At 44.6% G+C, this 24,652-nt stretch overlaps 1 protein-coding gene across 1 annotated transcript in view; it reads left to right on the top strand.

Annotated features, from left to right (window-relative positions):
- The first annotated feature begins 5,669 nt into the window (after nt 1-5,669).
- The window catches only part of LOC139570027 (urotensin-2 receptor-like), a 19,064-nt gene continuing 81 nt past the window's right edge, over nt 5,670-24,652 (top strand). The window contains exons 1-2 of the mRNA XM_071391469.1: nt 5,670-7,009; nt 21,514-24,652. The exon at nt 21,514-24,652 is cut by the window's right edge and continues 81 nt beyond it. Of these exons, the coding sequence (XP_071247570.1) occupies nt 5,685-6,971 (1,287 nt within the window). The 5' untranslated portion in view covers nt 5,670-5,684 and the 3' untranslated portion in view covers nt 6,972-7,009; nt 21,514-24,652. The remainder of the gene's footprint in view (nt 7,010-21,513) is intronic.

Raw genomic sequence — 24,652 nt, 5'->3', positions numbered from 1 at the left:
ATCCAACAAGTATGTAGAATCACAAGCTTGATTTTGTCATTGTGTACTAGGAATATGGGACCAAATAGTAAACTTTTGACTACTTTAATACACATAATACACATTTAATACACATTGTCCAAATACTTATGATACCTTCAAATGGGGGGACTAGATCCACAAACTGCTTTAATGTCTAAACGGTAAAACAGATATGAAAATACCCTCAAATTAAAGGTGACATTCTGTACTGTCACCTCATATGAAACATTTGATCTCAAATCCAAAATGGTGGACAATAGAGCCAAATTGAAAGCTATATTTTCACTTTCAAATAAATACATATAGGTGTATCCCAGGTATAGATAATGGTAACACACACACACACACACACACACACACACACACACACACACACACACACACACACACACACACACACACACACACACACACACACAAATTCCCAATCTGGCCCTCAACCATCACGGTCACCTAATAATCCCCAGTTTACAATTGGCTCATTCATCCCCCTCCTCTCCCCTGTAACTATTCCCCAGGTCGTTGCTGCAAATGAGAACGTGTTCTCAGTCAACTTACCTGGTAAAATAACGGTAAAATAAATAAAATAAAATAAAACACACACACACACACACACACACACACACACACACACACACACACACACACACACACACACACACACACACACACACACACACACACACACACACACACACACACACAGAGTGAGCAGAGAACAATAGGTTGGCCTTGAAGACTGATGATGTAGTGTGGTTGTGTCTGACAGTGGTGCAGTGAGGCGGGAGAAGGGGTCAATTTTATTCGGGCTTACTGTTGTTTTCATCAGGGACACACCACCTGTTATTGCTCTCTCCATCCGGAAACAGCATGACCCCCTCTGATCAGGAAAATTACCCTTACAGACACCTGACCTGTCTGCCCTTTCCTGAAGGAGCTTTTAAAAGAGCGAACTAATTGGAAATTAAATCATAACCAACTTGTCAAAATCTATACTTTGTGACTGGAATACAGAAGTCCACTGGTGTTGTGCACACACTTTCTCCATAAATTGGTAGATTACTGCTCAGGTAAACTATTTTCTCAACATCATATTTACGCATTTAATCAAGTTAATGGCCTATGTAGCATTATTAGCCTACTATAAATGTACAGGTGAGAAAGATTATGATCATGAGACCCTTTTCATGAGATTATATTACTCAATTTCCCAGCCTGATTTACAGTGCATTCGGAAAGTATTCAGACCCCTTGACTTTTTCCCAAATTTTGTTTAAATTACCGCCTTTTTAAGAGAAAGAGCAAAAACAGGTTTTTGAATTTTTTTGCAAAATGATTACTAATAAAAAACTGAAATATCTCATTTACATAGTATTCAGAGCATTTGCTATGAGACTCGAAATTGAGCTCAGGTGCATCCTGTTTCTATTGATCATCCTTGAGATGTTTCTACCACTTACTTGATTGGAGTGCACCTGTGTTAAATTCAATTGATTGGACATGATTGGAAAGGCACACACCTGTCTATATAAGGTCCCACAGTTGACAGTGCATGTCAGAGCAAAAATCAAGCCATGGGGTCGAAGGAATTGTCCGCAGTGCGCCGAGACAGGATTGTGTCGAGGCACAGATCTAAAGAAAGGGTACCAAAAAATATGCAGCATTGAAGGTCCCAAGAATAAAATGGCCAACATCATTCTTAAATGGAAGAAGTTTGGAACCACCAAGACTCTTCCTAGAGCTGGCCGCCTTCAGGGAGGTGACCAAGAACCTGGTGGTGACTCTGACAGAGCTACAGAGTTCCTCTGTGGAGATCCTTCCAGAAGGACAACCATCTCTGCAGCACTCCACCAATCTGGCCTTTATGGTAGAGTGGCGAGACAGAAGCCACTCTTCAGTAAAAGACATGACAGCCTGTTTTGAGTTTGCCAAAAGGCACCTAAAGGACTCTCAGACCAAGCATCACGTCTGGAGGAAACCTGGCACCATCCCTATGGTGAAGCATGGTGGTGGCAGCATCATGCAATGGGGATGTTTTTCAGCGGCAAGGACTGGGAGATTAGTCAGGATCAAGGGAAAGATGAATGGAGCAAAGTACAGAGAGATCCTTGATGAAAACCTGCTCCAGAGCGCTCAGGACCTCAGACTGGGGCGAAGGTTCACCTTCCAACAGGACAACAACCCTAAGCACACAGCCAAGATAACGCAGGAGTGGCTTCAGGACAAGTCTCTGAATGTCCTTAAGTGGCCCAGCCAGAGCCCGGACTTGAACCCGATCGAACATCTCTGGAGAGACCTGAAAATAGATGTGCAGCGACGCTCCTCATCCTACCTGACCGAGCTTGAGAGCATCTGCAGAGAGGAATGGGAGAAACTCCCCAAATACAAGTATGCCAAGCTTGCAGCATCATACCCAAGAAGACTCATGGCTGTATTCGCTGCTAAAGGTGCTTCAACAAAGTACTGAGTAAAGGGTCTGAATACTTATGTAGGCTATGTCATTATGGGGTAGTGTGAAGATTGATGATCGAAAAAAAACAACTATTTAATCAATTTTAGAGAAGTCTGTTAAATAACATAATGTGAAAAAGTAAAGGGGTCTTAATACTTTCCCAATTCACTGTACATTAAAAGGGCACCTTGGAGATCAAATTAGAGAGCAGTCGAAATTTATACAATTGTTTTCCAGGAGGAAAATGGAGAAGGGTCATGCTATTTCAATTTCAGTCACAGGGGATGGTTTAGTCTTTTTTTATTTAGTCCAGGGGTAGGCTCATGTCATTTGTAATCGACTAATTGTCATATTGCTTAGTGTTAGAGAATTAGTTGCTTATTGTATCTTGATATTTGCTTATCATCCCTGATTCTCTGCTCTGCGCACAATACCAAGTGTGCCTAGTTTGGTCTCAATCAAATTATGCTCGGAGAAGCACATGGCAAAGTTCAATTTCTAATAAAATGTACTTCCTTTCCCAAGTGTTTTGCTCTGCCGGGATGGTGTATAAAAAACCAGCCTACACTGCATTACACACTGCAGTGGATAGGCTATCCCAATCATGAGCCCCGGCCTGCCCAGCTCTTGCTGGTGTAAACCCTTTGGTGCTGCCTAGCCAATGACTGCGCTTCAGGAGGTAAATCAAAGGCTTGTTCTGAAGAAGAAAAAAATATGTCTGTCAAAAAAATGTAATATCTGTGCGAATGGACTAGGCCTACTGATGTTCTGTTCAGTTTGAGAGGGAGAGCGTGAAGAGGAGAAGGAGGACCGGAGGTAAGCTTGCTACTGCTATAATTCATTTGAATAAAAACAATATATTTCGTCACCCGTAATGAAGTTATTTCTCAGAGTTATTGTCCTCACAGTTAGCTATATTCAAGTAATTTATATAAGATACATTACTACGAAGTGGGATCAGCGGAAAAGGACTGTGCATGGGTGCTGAAAGTAGGCTAATTCGAGAAGGCCTAATTCATTTAAACTGTCTTCATTTTAATTTGACTTTAGGCTACTAACAACAAGAGGGCTTTGTGTTGGAGCCAATTTCTTCCTATTCAAGAAATAAGAGGTAGGTCTACCTATTTGACAGACTAAATTATAGTCTACTATCCATAGATTTTGTCAGTCAATTCCTTCAGTCACCATGCACTCGAATTGAGGGGCTATGTGAGGATATTGTTGCTAAAAGCATAGACCTACCCTTTGTTAGCATCAGATTTTTTTCCTTATTAAATGGACTTGATTATATAAAGTGACCTATAACGACACTTTAGTCCGCAATGCTTTATGCTAGAAACAAACTACTAAATGCAGGGGAAAGACGTGACTCCAATGCATATGGGATATCTTAAGTTTGTCTCTTTGACAATCAGAGGCTGCGCTACAACTTTCTATAGCCAAGGAGACAAAACATGTACTTTTCTTGGGAAGTAGGATAATGTGTGATTCTGTCACTATCACAGGCGGCCAGTGGCACCTTATTCGGGGAGGACAGGCTCATAGTAATGGCTGGAATGGAGTCAATGGAACCGTATCAAAAACATCAAACATGTTTTCCATGTGTTTGATACCATTCCATTCACTCCTTTCCAGACATTATTATGACACGTCCTCCCCTAACCAGCCTCCTGTGGTTGCTAGCAATTGACGTTTGACATTTCAACAGGCTATTAAACGACATACTAACTCTAAATCAGTCACGTGCAAGCCAGGTAGCCCAAGAAGGAATGAAAATGTATGATTTAGGCTATATTAGTATTATGCCAAGGCTAGGCTATAGCCTGCAATTTGATAAATGAATTGTGAAGCATTTGTAGCACACTACAGACTGGCAGGAGCACTCAGCATTTCAACAAAACATCAGCATGTCCATACATTTCACATTTAAGTGGTATAAAAGAACATTTAAAAAAACTATTACTTATAATGAAATAATAATGAAATGAAAAATGCCTCATTAGGTTACACAGTGCCTTTGAATTCACTTTTAGAAACACGAGTTTGACCAGTCTATGTTTTGAGGATCATGTGGTGTGTTATGCATGACTACAGTAGTTTGTTAATGTAGCCTAGCAGAGGCTCTCATAGTCCCACGCCCTAATCACAGTCAACACAAATCTATTTTGTGACAACAATATCATGGAATAAAATAGAATACATTTGAAAATGATAGTTTCCCAAATGAAGAAAGAATACCTGGTGATATGCGCCTGCTGTGTTAAAAAATATATATATAATATTTTTCTCTAATCTATTGGCGATCAGATATTTCAGTCGTAACTGGCTCTGCTGCACTCACATTTTACAGTTGAAAGACAACTTTAGTATTGTTCGAAACTGACTGTCCTCTTTTTAAAAATAGCCTGTGTAGACATCAACACGTTTCATGTGCTGCTGCATGCGCTCATTCATTGTCATGCTCTGTTTTCGTACTAAAAAATATTCTGCTTGTCTCCATCATGTAACAGTAGAACTGCATGAAATGCGTTTATAAAAGGCAAAACAATTCAAAGACCACAAATAAGATGATAGATTCACACAGTGGTCTGCGAACCCACAACCTTGACTAAATTGAAATTAAATGCTTACAAAATTATTTTCTCCAGGTATCTCTCCTTATAAATAATGTACAGTCCCTTAGCGATGGAGACAAGTCACTGTTGTGTTAATAACCCCGAATTTATGTGCGTAAAAGTGTCCCGCGCTCTGTCCTTGAAATGGGCGTTGTAAACATTTTACAATGAACTATAATGAATCTGTAGAAAGTGGCTGCTGCTGAAGGGAGGAAGGCTCATAACAATGGCTGGAATGGAGCGAATGGAATGGCATGGTTTTCATGTGTTTGATGTATTTGATACCATTCCACTAATTTCCCGCTCCAGCCATTACCACGAGCCCGTCCTCCCCAATTAATGTGCCACCAACCTCCTGTGGTAGAAAGTCGACACTCAATTAATCTTCGTTAAAGAGTTTACCTTGCCTGCTAAAAATCATGCATGAAATGCAGCTTCTTGTTTCAGAAATTATATGTGATTTATTTTGTCACCTCTCATGGATGAACGCAGAATGAATTAAATGCAGTGTAGGCTACTATGCAGTGTACTATATGTAGTGTTATGTTTTTATATTTAATGCAAGACCCACGAGAGTGTGACTGGGGAAGAGTTCGATGACTGACGTCAGGAGAAGCCGAGAGGAGCAGAGGCAGCGCACGCAGACCGATATCGCCAACGTTAACACACAACCTGCACCGGTGCGCTTCACTAGCAAACTAAACTGCTGCGTCTTTTACAACTTCTCCGCCATAAACACAACACTGCTACAACAACGGAACGACATCGGAGAGGCTCTACACGGCGCGATGAACCAGAACAGTACTGTTAACCAGAACGTCAGTCTGCCAGCTCCAAACAGCGGCTCGGGGAGCATTGTGGATGAGCTGGTTATCACCTCCACCTTCGGGACCTTGTTGTCGGTCGTCTACATAGTCGGCGTGACGGGGAATGTGTACACTCTGGTAGTGATGTGTCATTCTATCCGCTTCGCCACCTCTATGTACATCTCAATCATTAATCTAGCGCTAGCGGACCTCCTGTATCTCTCCACCATCCCGTTCGTGGTGTGCACCTACTTCCTCAAGGACTGGTACTTCGGAGATGTGGGCTGCCGCATTCTCCTCAGCCTGGACCTGCTCACCATGCACGCCAGCATCTTTACCCTCACTGTGATGTGCACGGAGCGATACCTGGCCGTCACCAAGCCCCTGGACACGGTCTGGCGCTCCAAGAGCTACCGCAAAGCCCTGGCCTGGGGGGTCTGGCTTCTCTCCCTGGTCCTCACCTTACCCATGACGGTCATGGTCACAGAGACCACCAAGAGCGCGCCCGACGGAGCAGTGAAGAGGATGTGCGCGCCAACCTTGGCACCCCGGGCGTATAAGATCTACCTGACCGTTTTGTTTGGCACGAGCATCGTGGCGCCTGGGTTGATTATCGGCTATCTGTATACAAAGTTAGCCGGCACTTACTTAGAGTCCCAGAAGAACTCAGTCGTCAACAAAAGGAACATGCGCTCCCCGAAGCAGAAAGTCTTGGTAATGATTTTCACTATAGTTCTGGTGTTCTGGGCGTGTTTCCTTCCGTTCTGGATATGGCAACTGTTCCCGTTGTACCACAACAAACCGTTAAGCCTAGCCTCTAACACGCGCACCTGTATTAACTACCTGGTGGCCTGTCTCACCTACACCAACAGCTGCATTAACCCTTTCCTCTACACCCTCCTCACCAAGAACTACAGGGAGTACCTGAAGAACAGACACAAGAGCTTCTACCGCTACACCTCGTCGTTTAAGCAGCGTACTCCCAGCTTGTATTCCTGCGGGAAGTCGGCATCCTCCTCGAATCAGTTTGAGTTTAACTCGGAGACGCTGGTGATGGGGACTGTGAGGGGACAGTGAGCGTTACAAAGGGAGAGTGTTTTTTTTAACCGCAAAAGGTAACCAGTCTATCTATTATCGTCCCTTTTACGAACGAGTATCAACCCTTTTACGCACCTGTCAAGAGCACAAAAGTAATTTGCTAAGCTTTACCTTGTGATATGTCTGGATATATTATGGTTGCTGTGTTATCCTAGAAAAAAAGGAATGTCAGCAACTCTAGTATGGTATTTTATCAGACACACAAACAATACAACATTTTGATCCTAGTTGGATCTTTGTCAAGTCATACACCTTATACATAGCAGCGGGAAGTAGGGGTGCTACAGCACCCCCTGAGAAATCACAATAACAAAATATATATTAATAAATAAATATTTATTTATTTGGGGAAATAAAACTTTTTTCACAAAAGTAGTGCACTGGGCCTTTAATAGTACTGTATGGACCGAAATAGTCTCCTGTGAAGAAAAAAAAATTGCAGCCAAAAACAACTTCTGTTGTATTTTCCTACCTTGCTTGCTTCCTTCATTCTCTCCTTCCTTCCTTCCTTCCTTCCTTCCTTCCTTCCTTCCTTCCTTCCTTCCTTCCTTCCTTCCTTCCTTCCTTCCTCCCCTCCATTTCTTTCTTTCTTTCTATCCCTCAAGTTAGATAAGGCTGGACAGTGGACAGGTCAATCAGGGCCCGTGTCAACTCAGGGCAGAGCGAGGACGTTTTACATCTTTTTGAATCTGACTTTCTTGTGCTATATTCTACCTGACTTCCTCCTGTTGTCTTTCAACGTGTAGTATCCGTGGCTCCAGTGAATGGCAGGTAGACTCTAATAAGTACTTTCATTGAATACCACCAGGGAGGAAGACACACCGTGGAGGTGGAAGATACAGCTCAGTAGACTCAACAGACAGGTGAAGTGTAAAATATAGAGGTAACTACCAAAATAAACACCAGCATAGTGTTTTAATAAGGCATTGGGCCACCACGAGCCAGAACAGCTTCAATGTACCTTGGCATAGATTCTACAAGTGTCTAGAACTCTATTGGAGGGATGAGACACCATACTTCCACAAGAAATGTGGTGTTTTGTTGATGGTGGTGGAAAACGCCGTCTCAGGCGCCGCTCCAGAATCTCCCAGAAGTGTTCAGTTGGGTTGAGATCTGGTGACTGAGACGGCCATGACATATGATTTAAATCATGCTCATTAAACCATTCAGAGACCACTCGTGCCCTGTGGATGGGGGCATTGCCATGGTAGCCAAAATAATGGCCTTCCCAGCATTTCTATACATGACCCTAAGCATGATGGGATGATAATTGCTTAATAAACTCAGGAACCACACCTGTGTAGAAGCACCTGCTTTCAATATTACTTTCTATCCCTCATTTACTCAAATGTTCCCATTTTGTTGGCAGTTACCTGTTGATCAGTAGACTGAGTCACACAGGAGTAAAAGCACTTCCTCTCTCTGCCCTGGATTGTTGCTGTCTGTCTGGCTGAGAAGAACGGGTGCAACTCAGTAGTGGAACATAGCTTCATATTCAAACATTTCATTCCCAGCTATGAGGCAAGCCCGCAGCCTGCTCCAATGCATTACAGCGTAAGTGACTGTTGGAGTACACCTCTCCATCTCTCAATATTGGCTATTTGAGTGATATAAACAATTTAAAAAGTGTACTATACCTGACAATTATGTATGGTTTAGGTTTATGTTCCATTCATTGTGGGTTCTTCCTGTCAAGCAGCAAAAGGGCGCATTTGCCCATGTATCGCAGATAGAAAATGTTTGCAAGCTTGAGACTTTTAAAGGTCACCTAAAAATGACGGTAAGTTATATGTACTTTTTTCCCTTCAGTGGGCCCCCATAGATTTTGTTTCTCTCACTCATATCATTAACATGGCATAAGTCTGGGCAAAATGTCTAGAATTGCAGGAAATTAAATTGAAAACCAAAAAATGTTCTCTCCGCCCTCAAGAGGCCACTAAAATGTTTTGCCCTAAGCAAATTAAGGCCCCCAAAAGTCTACGGCCACCCCTGCCTTCTCTGATGAAGCAAGCTAAATGACACAAGTTTGCTTAGCTACATGTCAAATTGATCTGCTACATAGCCTATCTGAAATAGCATGATGTTTACTGATCATAGCCTATCTGAAATAGCGTGATGTTTACTGATCATAGCCTATCTGAAATAGCATGATGTTTACTGATCATAGCCTATCTGAAATAGCGTGATGTTTACTGATCATAGCCTATCTGAAATAGCATGATGTTTACTGATCATAGCCTATCTGAAATAGTGTGATGTTTACTGATCATAGTCTATCTGAAATAACGTGATGTTTACTGATCATAGTCTATCTGAAATAGCGTGATGTTTACTGATCATAGTCTATCTGAAATAGCGTGATGTTTACTGATCATAGCCTATCTGAAATAGCGTGATGTTTACTGATCATAGCCTATCTGAAATAGCATGATGTTTACTGATCATAGTCTATCTGAAATAGCGTGATGTTTACTGATCATAAAAAGCATGCACTTACTTGTTGCATAGCTCTGATATAGAGCTAAATGCGAGAAATTATTTTGCATGTAATAAATTGTAAATAACTAATTCTGCTCCATAAGAGGTGATCATATTACAGCCAATAATAACGGCATGCGGGTTTTAGCCACGCTGGGGGTCTCGTTCTGCACCTTATTGGGACGTTTATTAATAACAACCTATAGGCTTTCCTCTCTTTCCTCCCCTCATCTCCTTCATTTGCACTAAGGTGAAGAAACTGTGTAGACCTTCCAGTCTTTATCCTCCGAGTGCAGAGTGGCTTCAGTAATACCTGACTGGTCGCTGTCTACTGTCATGTGGTGCTGAAGGTCAGAACTTCGGATCTCTCGTATGACCGCTGGCCATGGTGCTGACGGTCTTAACTTCGGATCTCCGGTATGACCGCTGGCCATGGTGCTGACGGTCAGAACTTCGGTACACCGGTACTGTATGAACACTGGCCTTGGTGCTGACGGTCAGAACTTCGGAACACCGGTACTGTATGAACACTGGCCTTGGCGCTGACGGTCAGAACTTCGGAACACCGGTACTGTATGAACACTGGCCTTGGTGCTGACGGTCAGAACTTCGGAACACCGGTACTGTATGAACACTGGCCTTGGTGCTGACGGTCAGAACTTCGGAACACCGGTATGACCGCTGGCCATGGTGCTGACGGTCAGAACTTCGTAGAATGACTGCTGGCCATAGAGCTGAAATCTACGTGTTTAGCTTGGTTTGTTTACATCGGGCCTTCTACACATCACCACAATTCTCCTTAATCCTGATCATATATCAGTGTTTCATTGATCATCAATGGATGATCATCCTATCAGGGTGTGCTCCAGAATTGATCTGACTGGAACAATATCTTTGTTTCATCCAATATTTATGTATTTTACATTTTAAACTATTCATCAGGACAGGAGCGTCTGTTCTGGCTGTCCTCGTGGCAGCTACGATGGATAAATCATACCTCATGCTTTATGTACAGCACGGAATCTCGTTCGGTCCAATCTGCTTCATCAGGAACCGTATCAGTGTCACTTCACACCACCATCTGCCTTCACATCGCTAACCGTATCAGTGTCACTTCACACCGCCATCTGCCTTCACATTGCTAACCGTATCAGTGTCACTTCACACCACCATCTGCCTTCACATCGCTAACCGTATCAGTGTCACTTCACACCACCATCTGCCTTCACATCGCTAACCGTATCAGTGTCACTTCACACCACCATCTGCCTTCACATCGCTAACCGTATCAGTGTCACTTCACACCACCATCTGCCTTCACATCGCTAACCGTATCAGTGTCACTTCACACCACCATCTGCCTTCACATCGCTAACCTTATCAGTGTCACTTCACACCACCATCTGCCTTCACATCGCTAACCGTATCAGTGTCACTTTACACCACCATCTGCCTTCACATCGCTAACCGTATCAGTGTCACTTCACACCACCATCTGCCGTCACATCGCTAACCGTATCAGTGTCACTTCACACCACCATCTGCCTTCACATCGCTAACCGTATCAGTGTCACTTCACACCACCATCTGCCTTCACATCGCTAACCGTATCAGTGTCACTTCACACCACCATCTGCCGTCACATCGCTAACCGTATCAGTGTCACTTCACACCACCATCTGCCTTCACATCGCTAACCGTATCAGTGTCACTTCACACCACCATCTGCCTTCACATCGCTAACCGTATCAGTGTCACTTCACACCACCATCTGCCTTCACATCGCTAACCGTATCAGTGTCACTTCACACCACCATCTGCCTTCACATCGCTACCTTCTCAAACTCACTTCACACCACCATCTGCCTTCACATCGCTAACCGTATCAGTGTCACTTCACACCACCATCTGCCTTCACATCGCTACCTTCTCAAACTCACTTCACACCACCATCTGCCTTCACATCGCTAACCGTATCAGTGTCACTTCACACCACCATCTGCCTTCACATCGCTAACCGTATCAGTGTCACTTCACACCACCATCTGCCTTCACATCGCTAACCGTATCAGTGTCACTTCACACCACCATCTGCCTTCACATCGCTACCTTCTCAAACTCACTTCACACCACCATCTGCCGTCACATCGCTAACCGTATCAGTGTCACTTCACACCACCATCTGCCTTCACATCGCTAACCGTATCAGTGTCACTTCACACCACCATCTGCCTTCACATCGCTAACCGTATCAGTGTCACTTCACACCACCATCTGCCGTCACATCGCTACCTTCTCAAACTCACTGATCACCCACAGGGACTTTCCTGCCACTGAAACCCTTAGCTGGGCCACCTAACATTTTTTACTGTCCGAACAGTCAATCAAAATTAAAAAACATACTTTTCTTTTTATGATACATTTTCGTGATGGGAAAACGCTTTCAGTGTAAATTTAAATGACCAAAAAAAAAACGACCAAAAGTGTCTAGAAAATATAAAGGACCTATATCTTTTCCAATAATCTAATCTTTGAGAACTAACAAGCACCAAAATAGACAGTCAAGGAGAATTGAAAATGTCTAAAACCATGAAGAAATTGCTTAAAAATGCTTACGTTTCTCTACACCGCCAAGATGGGGGCCTCTAAGATGTTTGTGTCCATGTGCTGACTGCACCCATTGCCACGCCCCCTTCCACACACACACCACCTAAGCCCCTTCTTGATAACCCCCCCCGAAATAAAAACACAATCAATTACATACACTTCCTTTCACACACCTGCATGCACACACAGGAACACTATCTTTCTCTCTCTTTAAGTAACCACTCCCTCCTTATCTCTGGCTCTCATGCTCTCCCTGCCACTTCAGAAGACTCTCTCATTTGCATATGTCCTCAACGCTGAGGGAAGTCACAGCTCATAACTTATGACTCCCAGAATTAAAACCTAAACTGATTTAATGCACACTAATCATATGGAAATGACATCATATGACATCTGAAGCAGCTGCATTAGAAAGCACTAGACCTGAAAATCTCCCCCTCCATCCCCCCCTAATAATGGTCTAGTGGTCATTTACAGTGGCAGACACTCCTGATGTCCTTTCATTAAACATGGATTAGCTTGTCAGATCGCTGAGTCAGGCGGTCAGAGAGAGAGGCAGCGGTCACTGTGCCACTTTACCTCACAGAGCCGCCTAGCGCACACTCATCAATAATAATGATCAAAATTAGTCACAGAGAATAATATACAGTGAGGGAAAAAAGTATTTGATCCCCTGCTGATTTTGTACGTTTGCCCACTGACAAAGAAATGATCAGTCTATAATTTTAATGGTAGGTTTATTTGAACAGTGAGAGACAGAATATCAACAAAAAAATCCAGAAAAACGCATGTCAAAAATGTTATGAATTGATTTGCATTTTAATGAGGGAAATAAGTATTTGACCCCTCTGCAAAACATGACTTAGTACTTGGTGGCAAAACCCTTGTTGGCAATCACAGAGGTCAGACGTTTCTTGTAGTTGGCCACCAGGTTTGCACACATCTCAGGAGGGATTTTGTCCCACTCCTCTTTGCAGATCTTCTTCAAGTCATTAAGGTTTCGAGGCTGACGTTTGGCAACTCGAACCTTCAGCTCCCTACACAGATTTTCTATGGGATTAAGGTCTGGAGACTGGCTAGGTCACTCCAGGACCTTAATGTGCTTCTTCTTGAGCCACTCCTTTGTTGCCTTGGCCGTGTGTTTTGGGTCATTGTCATGCTGGAATACCCATCCACGACCCATTTTCAATACCCTGGCTGAGGGAAGGAGGTTTTCACCCAAGATTTGACGGTACATGGCCCCGTCCATCGTCCCTTTGATGCGGTGAAGTTGTCCTGTCCCTTTAGCAGAAAAACACCCCCAAAGCATAATGTTTCCACCTCCATGTTTGACGGTGGGGATGGTTTCTTGGGGTCATAGGCAGCATTCCTCCTCCTCCAAACACGGCAAGTTGGGTTGATGCCAAAGAACTCCATTTTGGTCTCATCTGACCACAACACGTTCACCCAGTTGTCCTCTGAATCATTCAGATGTTCATTGGCAAACTTCAGACAGGCATGTATATGTGCTTTCTTGAGCAGGGGGACCTTGCGGGCGCTGCAGGATTTCAGTCCTTCACGGCATAGTGTGTTACCAATTGTTTTCTTGATGACTATGGTCCCAGCTGCCTTGAGATCATTGACAAGATCCTCCTGTGTAGTTCTGGGCTGATTCCTCACCGTTCTCATGATCATTGCAACTCCACGAGGTGAGATCTTGCATGGAGCCCCAGGCTGAGGGAGATTGACAGTTCTTTTGTCTTTCTACCATTTGCGAATAATCACAGAAACTGTTCACCTTCTCACCAAGCTGCTTGGCGATGGTCTTGTAGCCCATTCCAGCCTTGTGTAGGTCTACAATCTTGTCCCTGACATCCTTGGAGAGCTCTTTGGTCTTGGCCATGGTGGAGAGTTTGGAATCTGATTGATTGATTGCTTCTGTGGACAGGTATCTTTTATACAGGTAAGAAACTGAGATTAGGAGCACTCCCTTTAAGAGTGTGCTCCTAATCTCCGTTCGTTACCTGTATGAAAGACACCTGGGAGCCAGAAATCTTTCTGATTGAGAGGGGGTCAAATACTTATTTCCCTCATTAAAATGCAAATCAATTTATAACATTTTTGACATGCATTTTTCTGGATATTTTTGTTGGTATTCTGTCTCTCACTGTTCAAATAAACCTACCATTAAAATTATAGACTGATAATTTTTTTGTCAGTGGGCAAACGTACAAAATCAGCAGGGGATCAAATACTTTTTTCCCTCACTGTACTAGGCCAGCAGACACCACCGGAGCCTTGTTGAATGTTTCTCTGATGTCATACTCTCAGATTGCAAGGTGTATTTTCCCTATATACTACTTTTGATTAGGGCCAATAGAGGAAGGGGGGGGAAAGTAGTGCATTAGATAGGGAATAGGATGCTATTTGGAGCGGAGCCGAGTGGTTGCCTATCCCCCATCTCCGTTTGTTATGGCGGCGCAGGGCGAATAGGAAATGATAACGCAACGCATCTGCCTCAATTGTAAACACTGGGCTGCGCTTTAGCCAATGAAGGCTTGTGTTACTCATAGCGCTCCAGAGACGCTGGGTCCAGCCCGTTACATACTCGGAGCAGGAATGAGAGACAGTTGGAGGTTTTACATTTGGAGGTTTCTTTTAATGACATTAAAGGGGAATGGAAACATTAGAATTTAGAACGTGAGGTTTATTTCCTAAAGTGTTTCCATTCCCCTTTAATTAAATGAAACTGGACTTACAGTGCATTGGGAAAGTACTCAGACCCCTTGACTTATTCCATGTTGTTACATTACAGTCATATTCTAAAATGTATTCAATTGTTTTTTTGCTCATCAATCTACACACAATACCCCATAATGACAAAGAAAAAACGTTTTTTGGTCAGTTTTGTAAATTACAAAAAAAAATAAACAGTACTTTGTTAAAGACCCTTTGGCAGTGATTACAGCCTTGAGTCTTGGGTATGACGCTACAAGCTTGGCACCCCTGTATTTGGGGAGTTTCTTACATTCTTCTCTGCAGATCCTCTCAAGCTCTGTCAGGATGGATGGGAAGCGTCGCTGCACAGCTATTTTCAGGTCTCTTCAGAGCTGTTTGATTGGGTTCACGTCCGGGCTCTGGCTGGGCCACTCAAGGACATTCAGAGACCTGTCCCGAAGCCACTTCTGTGTTGTCTTGGCTGTGTGCTTAGGGTTGTTGTCCAAAAGAAAGGTGAACCTTCGCCCCAGTTTGAGGTCCTGAGCGCTCTGGAGCAGGTTTTCAAGGATCTCTCTGTACTCCATTCATCTTTCCCTCTATTCTGACTAGTCTCCCAGTCCCTGCCGCTGAAAAACATCCCCACAGTATGATGCTGCCACCACCATGCTTCACTGTATGGATGGTGCCAGGTTTCCTCCAGACGTGACTCTTGGCATTCAGGCCAAAGAGTTCAATCTTGGTTTCATCATGTTCTGAGAGTCCTTTAGGTGCCTTTTGGCACACTCCAAGTGGGCTGTCATGTGCCTTTTACTGAGGAGTGGCTTCCGTCTGGCCACTCAATCATAAAGGCCTGATTGGTGGTGTTGAAGAGATGGTTGTCCTTCTGGAAGGTTCTCCCATCTCCACAAAGGAACTCTGAAGCTCTGTCAGAATGACCATCGGGTTCTTGGTCACTCTCCTTGTTCGGGCAGTGCTCGGCGGTCGGCGTCCTACTAGCCATCACCGATCCATTTTTATTTTTCTGTTTGTTTTATCTTTGGTTCATTCACACCTGGTTTTCATTTGCTTTAATTCCTGTGTGTATATTTACCCCTGTTTCCCCACTTAGGTTTGTGTGGGATTATTTTCAAGTTGCTTGTGGAGGCTTTCCTCAGTTTATTCACGTGTGTTTATTATAGTAAGGAGCGTTGGGTTTTTTTCTCCTTCCATGAGTAACTGTGAGTTCCCATTGTCTCTGGCGGTTTTTTGTGTGATTGTACCTGTACCGTTTTTGGACTTGCCTATTAAAATACGCTACATTGACATCTCTGCTCTCCTGTGCTTGACTCCTTACCTACCTTCAGAACGAAGACGCAACACATGGGGTATTGTGTGTAGATTGATGAGGGAAATCCATTTTAGAATAAAGCTGTAACGTAACAAAATGTGGAAAAAGTCAAGGGGTCTGAATACTTTCCGAATGCACTGTATGTTTATCTTCCACTTTAGGGTCAAGTAACCGCAATAACGTTTTCATGGGACATTTTTAACCACTGATGGAGCTAAATCTAAATTAAGTTGATATTTTATTATGGAAAAATGATGATCAAAAGAGATTCATGATGAAATCTTTTGAAAACACAGCAATGTGGACAGCTGCTCTAGCAGGGTGGTGATGGTGGCCTTCAAGGTCCAGTATGAACAGTCAGAATGTTTAAGTTTGTGTTTATTAAACCTTATATTATTTTGGTATTGATCAAAGTCCCTGTGTAGAGACACATTGAACTAAGTATTTTCAAAAACACTCTTCAAACAGAGTGCATTGAATATAACTACTGAATGCCACAGGTTTCCTGTGTGACAACGTGGTAGATGTTTTATCTCTAAGGTGTCCTCAACTGGTTTTGTTACCCGAAAGATCAATTCAACAGACTTAAAGGAAACACATCCCCTAGTGTGAACCACAAATGTTATGCACAGCACTTCACCGCCTCATGTCGAACTCTACACTTTCCACGGTTTCTTTCACAGTTTACTTAACATGTTTTTCCATCCTGTTGTTTCTTTCTTCCGGTCTCTCCTAATTTGACACTCCTCCATCCTCCCTCCCACTCCTCTCATACGTCTCTCCTCAGAGAGGATAGCTGGCTCTAACGGGCCCCATATGAAGTGCCTGGGGGGTTGGGTTACACACCTACTATCATGCACTAATGAAAAGTACACTTCTATCCACTAATCAGAGCTTAAGGGAGAGATTTGTAGGTTCTAACTTCTCAGTAAGACACTCACTAACTTCAAACTTTCACAATGTTTATAACGAATACTGAAACGTGCAGTTCTTTTCAATCATCACTGTATTGATGTTTTCAACATGGCTTCCTGACAAGACAACAAACTGGATTATTAACATGCATCTGTTGTCCAAGACAGACAGACAGACAGACTGCTCTGATTGAGGATGAAATAAACTGACAGATGGGGAGCTGACTGAGGATTTAAGGATCAAGTTAAGACATAATGGGATTTAAACCGTGCCAACAAAGCTTACTGGTCCTGTGTGCCAGCCTTCTGCTACGCAACCAGACAAATAGCGCTCCCTAGGCCACAGGAAGTTGGCGGCACCTTCATCGGGGAGATTGGGTTCGGGGTACTGGCGGGAGCCGTCTACACCTCAACAGAGTAAATGGTCCCAGGTCTACACCTCAACAGAGTAAATGGTCCCTGGTCTACACCTCAACAGAGTAAATGGTCCCAGGCCTACACCTCAACACAGTACATGGTCCCAGGCCTACACATCAACAGAGTACATGGTCCCAGGCCTACACCTCAACAGAGTAAATGGTCCCAGGCCTACACCTCAACAGAGTACATGGTTCCAGGCCTACACCTCAACAGAGTACATGGTTCCAGGCCTACACCTCAACAGAGTACATGGTCCCAGGCCTACACCTCAACAGAGTACATGGCTCCCAGGCCTACACCTCAACAGAGTACATGGTCCCAGGCCTACACCTCAACAGAGTACATGGTCCCTGGTCTACACCTCAACAGAGTAAATGGTCCCAGGCCTACACCTCAACAGAGTAAATGGTCCCAGGCCTACACCTCAACAGAGTACATGGTTCCAGGCCTACACCTCAACAGAGTACATGGTCCCAGGCCTACACCTCAACAGAGTAAATGGTCCCAGGCCTACACCTCAACAGAGTACATGGTCCCAGGCCTACACCTCAACAGAGTAAATGGTCCCAGGCCTACACCTCAACAGAGTAAATGGTCCCAGACCTACACCTCAACAGAGTAAATGGTCCCAGGCCTACACCTCAACAGAGTACATGGTCCCTGGTCTACACCTCAACAGAGTAAATGGTCCCTGGTCTACACCTCAACAGAGTAAATGGTCCCTGGTCTACACCTCAACAGAGTAAATGGTCCCAGGCCTACACCTCAACACAGTACATGGTCCCAGGCCTACACATCAACAGAGTACACGGTCCCAGGCCTACACCTCAACAGAGTAAATGGTCCCAGGTCTACACCTCAACAGAGTACATGGTCCCAGGCCTACACCTCAACAGAGTAAATGGTCCCAGGCCTACACCTCAACAGAGTAAATGGTCCCAGGCCTACACCTCAACAGAGTACATGGTCCCAGGCCTACACCTCAACAGAGTAAATGGTCCCAGGTCTACACCTCAACAGAGTACATGGTCCCAGGCCTACACCTCAACAGAGTAAATGGTCCCAGGCCTACACCTCAACAGAGTAAATGGTCCCAGGCCTACACCTCAACAGAGTAAATGGTCCCAGGCCTACACCTCAACAGAGTACATGGTCCCAGGCCTACACCTCAACAGAGTAAATGGTCCCAGGACTACACCTCAACAGAGTAAATGGTCCCAGGCCTATACCTCAACAGAGTAAATGGTCCCAGGCCTACACCTCAACAGAGTACATGGTCCAAGGCCTACACCTCAACAGAGTAAATGGTCCCAGGCCTACACCTCAACTGAGTACATGAGGTACCTGTGCTTTTGTCCTTTCCTTACTCTGCACTGAAAAAACAGCGGATGCATTTTTCGGTCAATTAGTGCACAAAGGACAAGATAAAGATGAGACACTTTCTAATATTAGGATGCAGCCTGTTTAGAATGTACAGTGTTTTATGTATTGATTACCAACTGATCAATGTCATTATCAAATGACATTTGAGTTGGTTAGATTCCATGGTTGTGGGAGTGGTAGGGACACACATGACACAACCATGAAATCTAACCAACTCAATTGTCTTTCTATGATGAAAGCCAGTTGATTATCAATATGTTGATATTTGGAATATAAAAGTGAATCTTCGGGAAATGTGCAGGAATTTCTGCTTTTTGAATTATGCCAACTGGCCTGCATTATAAGGCCCCTGAATGAGCATGACTTCTCCCTCTAATGGAACAGATCCGTATGCATATTCATGACTCCTCCTTGTCAATATCTGTGGCACATGGAGCGCGATACACAACTACTGAATAAACACGATACATGCTGTACAGGGAAACACACTCATTCATCTTTCCCCGGTAAGATTTGATCTCAAATTGGTTGGGGAGTAAGTGGATGGAGGGGTGAAGAATAAAGAAGGGCTGCTGATTCGTTAAGGGGAGAAGGCGTCATAAACAGATGCATGAACCATGTCCCTAGCTCCAGATTGGAAACACTGAGTCTTGTCCTGAGCGTCTGGGCGTAAAATGGGAAAAGGCTCGACATCCTTAAGAGCTTAATGTGATTCAGAAAGCTAAGGGTGAGTCATAAGCCCAATTCCAAAAACAGGTTACTTCAGGACTTAAAAAAAAAAAAACACACACAGAGAGAATCTTCTCCTCTCACAGACACATCCCATTTGATCAATGATAAGCTTGACATATAAAATAGACAAATTGCTTTTCAACTGTAGCGTTTCTTCTCAGAAGAAAACACATGGTCCCTGGTGCCATTCCCTGTGTTAGTGAATGGCATGGGAGTGCTTCAACAGATTGATACTTACACATGAGGATTACCACCAGTCCACCTCTCCAAAACCCATTTCTCTAAAGCCTCTTTTTACTCTGAGCCATTCGGTATCGTGTGGCGCTGCAGATCATAGGAATGGTCACAAGTGTAGAAAAACCATTGGTGCACAAACACAAAGAGACAAGAGAAACAACGAGATAGAAATAGAGAACACAGGCATTAGACCCATTCTGCAACACAATGAATACAGAGATACCAATGGGATGGAGACGACCCGTTCTGCAACACAATGAATACAGAGATACCAATGGGATGGAGACGACCCATTCTGCAACACAATGAATACAGAGATACCAATGGGATGGAGACGACCCATTCTGCAACACAATGAATACAGAGATACCAATGGGATGGGGACGACCCGTTCTGCAACACAATCAATATCAAATCAAATCTTATTGGTCACATACTGTATGTGTTTAGCAGATGTTATTGCAGTAATATCTAACATTATCACAACATATACCCAATACACACAAATCTAAAGTAAAGGAATCAAGAATATATAAATATATGGATGAGCAATGTCAGAGCGGCATAGACTAAGATACAGTAGAATAGAATACAGTATATACATATGACATGAGTAATGCAAGATATGTAAACATTATTAAAGTTACTAGTGTTACATTTATTAAAGTGGCCAGTGATTTCAAGTCTATGAAAAAAGGCTAGTGTGCTAGTGATGGCTATTTAAAAGTCTGATGGCCTTGAGATAGAAGCTGTTTTTCAGTCTCTCGGTCCCAGCTTTGATGCACCTGTACTGACCTCACCTTTCTGGGTGATAGCGCAGTGAACAGGCAGTTGCTCGGGTGGTTGTTGTTCTTGATATTATTTTTGGCCTTCCTGTGACATCGGGTGCTGTAGGTGTCCTGGAGGGCAGGTAGTTTGCCCTTTTTTAAAAAGTTTGTAAGGGCTTTAATTTATTTTGTGCGCCTTCTTCACCACACTGTCTGTGTGGTTGGACCATTTCAGTTTGTCCGTGATGTGTACGCCGAGGAACTTGAAGCGTCCCACCTTCTCCACTGCGGTCCCGTCGATGTAGATAGGGGGGTGCTCCCTCTGCTGTTTCCTGAAGTCCACGATAATCTCCTTTGTTTTGTTGACGTTGAGTGAGAGGTTATTTTCCTGGTACCACACTCCCAGAGCCCTCACCTCCTCCCATTCTGCAGCACAATCAATACAAAAATACCAATGGGATGGAACCGTGACACAGAAGAACAAAAAGGATAAACATTGCATAAAACCAATTTACTTTTATATAACTTTATTTAGACTGAAGTACATACTGGATAGTAAGTGGAATGTGATGGAGTAGCATTACAACCTTGTTTCCTTTCCCACTGATAAAACTGGCACGTAAAGACTGATCCAGAGACAGTTTTGGTTTTGTAGCCCATGATGAAGGAGGGTGGAACTAGAGTATGGAAAACTGGCCAGTGTGTATTAAATCATTTTCATGATGTCCTCTCCTTTGTCCTTCTCCTCGCCTCTACCGTCAGTGATGTGATCAGCACCACATAGAAAAGTAAAAAACATACATTTCTGTTTTAATAAGACTCTATATATAGTATTTCAGGTGTTCCCGAATTATCAGAAAAATATTTCAGATGTTCCCGAATGATCAGGAAAAATCTGACCCCTCCCTCCCTCCCTTCCTCCTCTCCCTCCCTCCATCCCTCCTCTCCCTCTGTTGTAGGAGTCCTCCAGGTCTACAGGTGACACTGGCATACAGAGGTGATGGGCATGGCGGGGTCTGCGATGGCGTGGGCACAGGTGAAGGAGACAGTGATGGTGTAGAGCGTTCCCCACGAGACCTGCTCTACGTGGTGAAGGTTCTCTGACCCCGAAGAAAAGGATACTCACCCCGGAGGAGGAGGAAGAGAAGCGAAAGAGGGATGGAAGAGAGATGGGTTAATGTCTCTCTGACCCTGGAGAGGAAGAGAGGACAGACGAGAGATGGGTTGATGTCTCTCTGACCCTGGAGAGGAAGAGAGGACAGAAGAGAGATGGGTTGAAGTCTCTCTGACCCTGGAGAGGAAAAGAGGAAAGGAGGTAGGAATGAGGGATAGAAGAGAGATGGGTTGATGTCTCTCTGACCCTGGAGAGGAAGCGAGGAAAGGAGGTAGGAATGAGGGATAGAAGAGAGATGGGTTGATGTCTCTCTGACCCTGGAGAGGAAGAGAGGAAAGGAGGTAGGAATGAGGGATAGAAGAGAGATGGGTTGATGTCTCTCTGACCCTGGAGAGGAAGAGAGGAAAGGGGGTAAGAATGAGGGATAGAAGAGAGATGGGTTGATGTCTCTCTGACCCTGGAGAGGAAGAGAGGAAAGGGGGTAGGAATGAGGGATAGAAGAGAGTTGGGTTGATGTCTCTCTGACCCTGGAGAGGAAGAGAGGAAAGGAGGTAGGAATGAGGGATAGAAGAGAGATGGGTTAATGTTTCTCAGACCCTGGAGAAGAAGAGAGGAAGGGGGGGTAGAAATGAGGGATAGAAGAGAGATATAGGCTGGTGACCATCCTTAGAGAGCAGTTGTTTAGACCAGAGGGAGAGTTAGACCAGAGGGAGAGTTAGACCAGAGGGAGAGTTAGACCAGAGGGAGAGCAGTTGGTTAGACCAGAGGGAGAGTTAGACCAGAGGGAGAGTAGTTGGTTAGACCAGAGGGAGAGTTAGACCAGAGGGAGAGTTAGACCAGAGGGAGAGTTAGACCAGAGGGAGAGCAGTTGGTTAGACCAGAGGGAGAGTTAGACCAGAGGGAGAGTAGTTGGTTAGACCAGAGGGAGAGTTAGACCAGAGGGAGAGTTAGACCATGGGGAGAGTTAGACCATGGGGAGAGTTAGACCAGAGGGAGAGTTAGACCAGAGGGAGAGTTAGACCAGAGGGAGAGCAGTTGGTTAGACCAGAGGGAGAGTTAGACCAGAGGGAGAGTAGTTGGTTAGACCAGAGGGAGAGTTAGACCAGAGGGAGAGTTAGACCAGGGGGAGAGTTAGACCAGAGGGAGAGTTAGACCATGGGGAGAGTTAGACCAGAGGGAGAGTTAGACCAGGGGGAGAGTTAGACCAGGGGGAGAGTAGTTAGTTAGACCAGGGGGAGAGTTAGACCAGAGGGAGAGTTAGACCAGAGGGAGAGTTAGACCAGGGGGAGAGTTAGACCAGAGGGAGAGTTAGACCAGAGGGAGAGTTATACCAGAGGGAGAGTTAGACCATGGGGAGAGTTAGACCAGAGGGAGAGTTAGACCATGGGGAGAGTTAGACCAGAGGGAGAGTTAGACCAGAGGGAGAGTAGTTAGTTAGACCAGGGGGAGAGTTAGACCAGAGGGAGAGTTAGACCATGGGGAGAGTAGTTAGTTAGACCAGGGGGAGAGTTAGACCAGAGGGAGAGTTAGACCATGTGGAGAGTTAGACCAGAGGGAGAGTTAGACCAGGGGGAGAGTTAGACCAGAGGGAGAGTTAGACCAGAGGGAGAGTTAGACCAGAGGGAGAGTTAGACCAGACGGAGAGTTAGACCATGGGGAGAGTTAGACCAGAGGGAGAGTTAGACCATGGGGAGAGTTAGACCAGAGGGAGAGTTAGACCAGGGGGAGAGTTAGACCAGGGGGAGAGTTAGACCAGAGGGAGAGTAGTTGGTTAGACCAGAGGGAGAGTTAGACCAGAGGGAGAGTAGTTAGTTAGACCAGGGGGAGAGTTAGACCAGAGGGAGAGTTAGACCAGAGGGAGAGTTAGACCAGAGGGAGAGTAGTTAGTTAGACCAGGGGGAGAGTTAGACCAGGGGGAGAGTTAGACCAGGGGGAGAGTTAGACCAGAGGGAGAGTTAGACCAGAGGGAGAGTTAGACCAGAGGCAGAGTTAGACCAGAGGGAGAGCAGTTGGTTAGACCAGAGGGAGAGTTAGACCAGAGGGAGAGTTAAACCAGAGGGAGAGTTAGACCAGACGGAGAGTTAGACCAGAGTGAGAGCAGTTGGTTAGACCAGAGGGAGAGTTAGACCAGAGGGAGAGTTAGACCAGAGGGAGAGTTAGACCAGAGGGAGAGTTAGACCAGAGGGAGAGTAGTTAGTTAGACCAGGGGGAGAGTTAGACCAGGGGGAGAGTTAGACCAGGGGGAGAGTTAGACCAGAGGGAGAGTTAGACCAGAGGGAGAGTTAGACCAGAGGGAGAGCAGTTGGTTAGACCAGAGGGAGAGTTAGACCAGAGGGAGAGTTAGACCAGAGGGAGAGTTAGACCAGACGGAGAGTTAGACCAGAGTGAGAGCAGTTGGTTAGACCAGAGGGAGAGTTAGACCAGAGGGAGAGTTAGACCAGAGGGAGAGTTAGACCAGAGGGAGAGTTAGACCAGAGGAGAAAGGAAAGAAGGATGGAAGAAACAGTGGATTATAAGGGAAGCGAGACATCGAGAGAAAAGGGTTCAGAGGACAAGGAGAGATGGGCTATAGGTAAAATATGGTATAGAGAGATAAGAGAAAGATACATTGGAGAAAAACACAAGAGCCAAGAAGTTGAGATGGGGAACTAGATGAGGTGACAAGAAGTGGCAGAGAGGAGGTAACAATCTAGTAGTATGGAGAGATGAGGACTGGTGCAGAAGTTAAATAAAGGTTACATTTTTTTTAAAGTATAAAATAGTAGTGAGCTCCCAAGCCAGCACTTTACAAGAAACAGAAAACACAGATGGTCTTGAGATGTCTGAACATGAGCTGGTTGGCCAACAGAGCTGATTGGCTGGGTCAGCTAACAAGAATTAGGCCTGGATGCAGGAGAAAGTAAAATGATTTAAAAGCTCCTTAAAATAGTTGATCCACTCCTACACCGTTTCTGCTACAGACTGTGCTGAGCTGTTTGCATAAC

This window comes from Salvelinus alpinus, chromosome 3, assembly GCF_045679555.1.
Source record: "Salvelinus alpinus chromosome 3, SLU_Salpinus.1, whole genome shotgun sequence".
Lineage (NCBI taxonomy): Eukaryota > Metazoa > Chordata > Actinopteri > Salmoniformes > Salmonidae > Salvelinus > Salvelinus alpinus.
The sequence above is the reverse complement of the archived record's forward strand: the minus strand, read 5'-3'. Positions and strand labels throughout refer to the sequence as shown.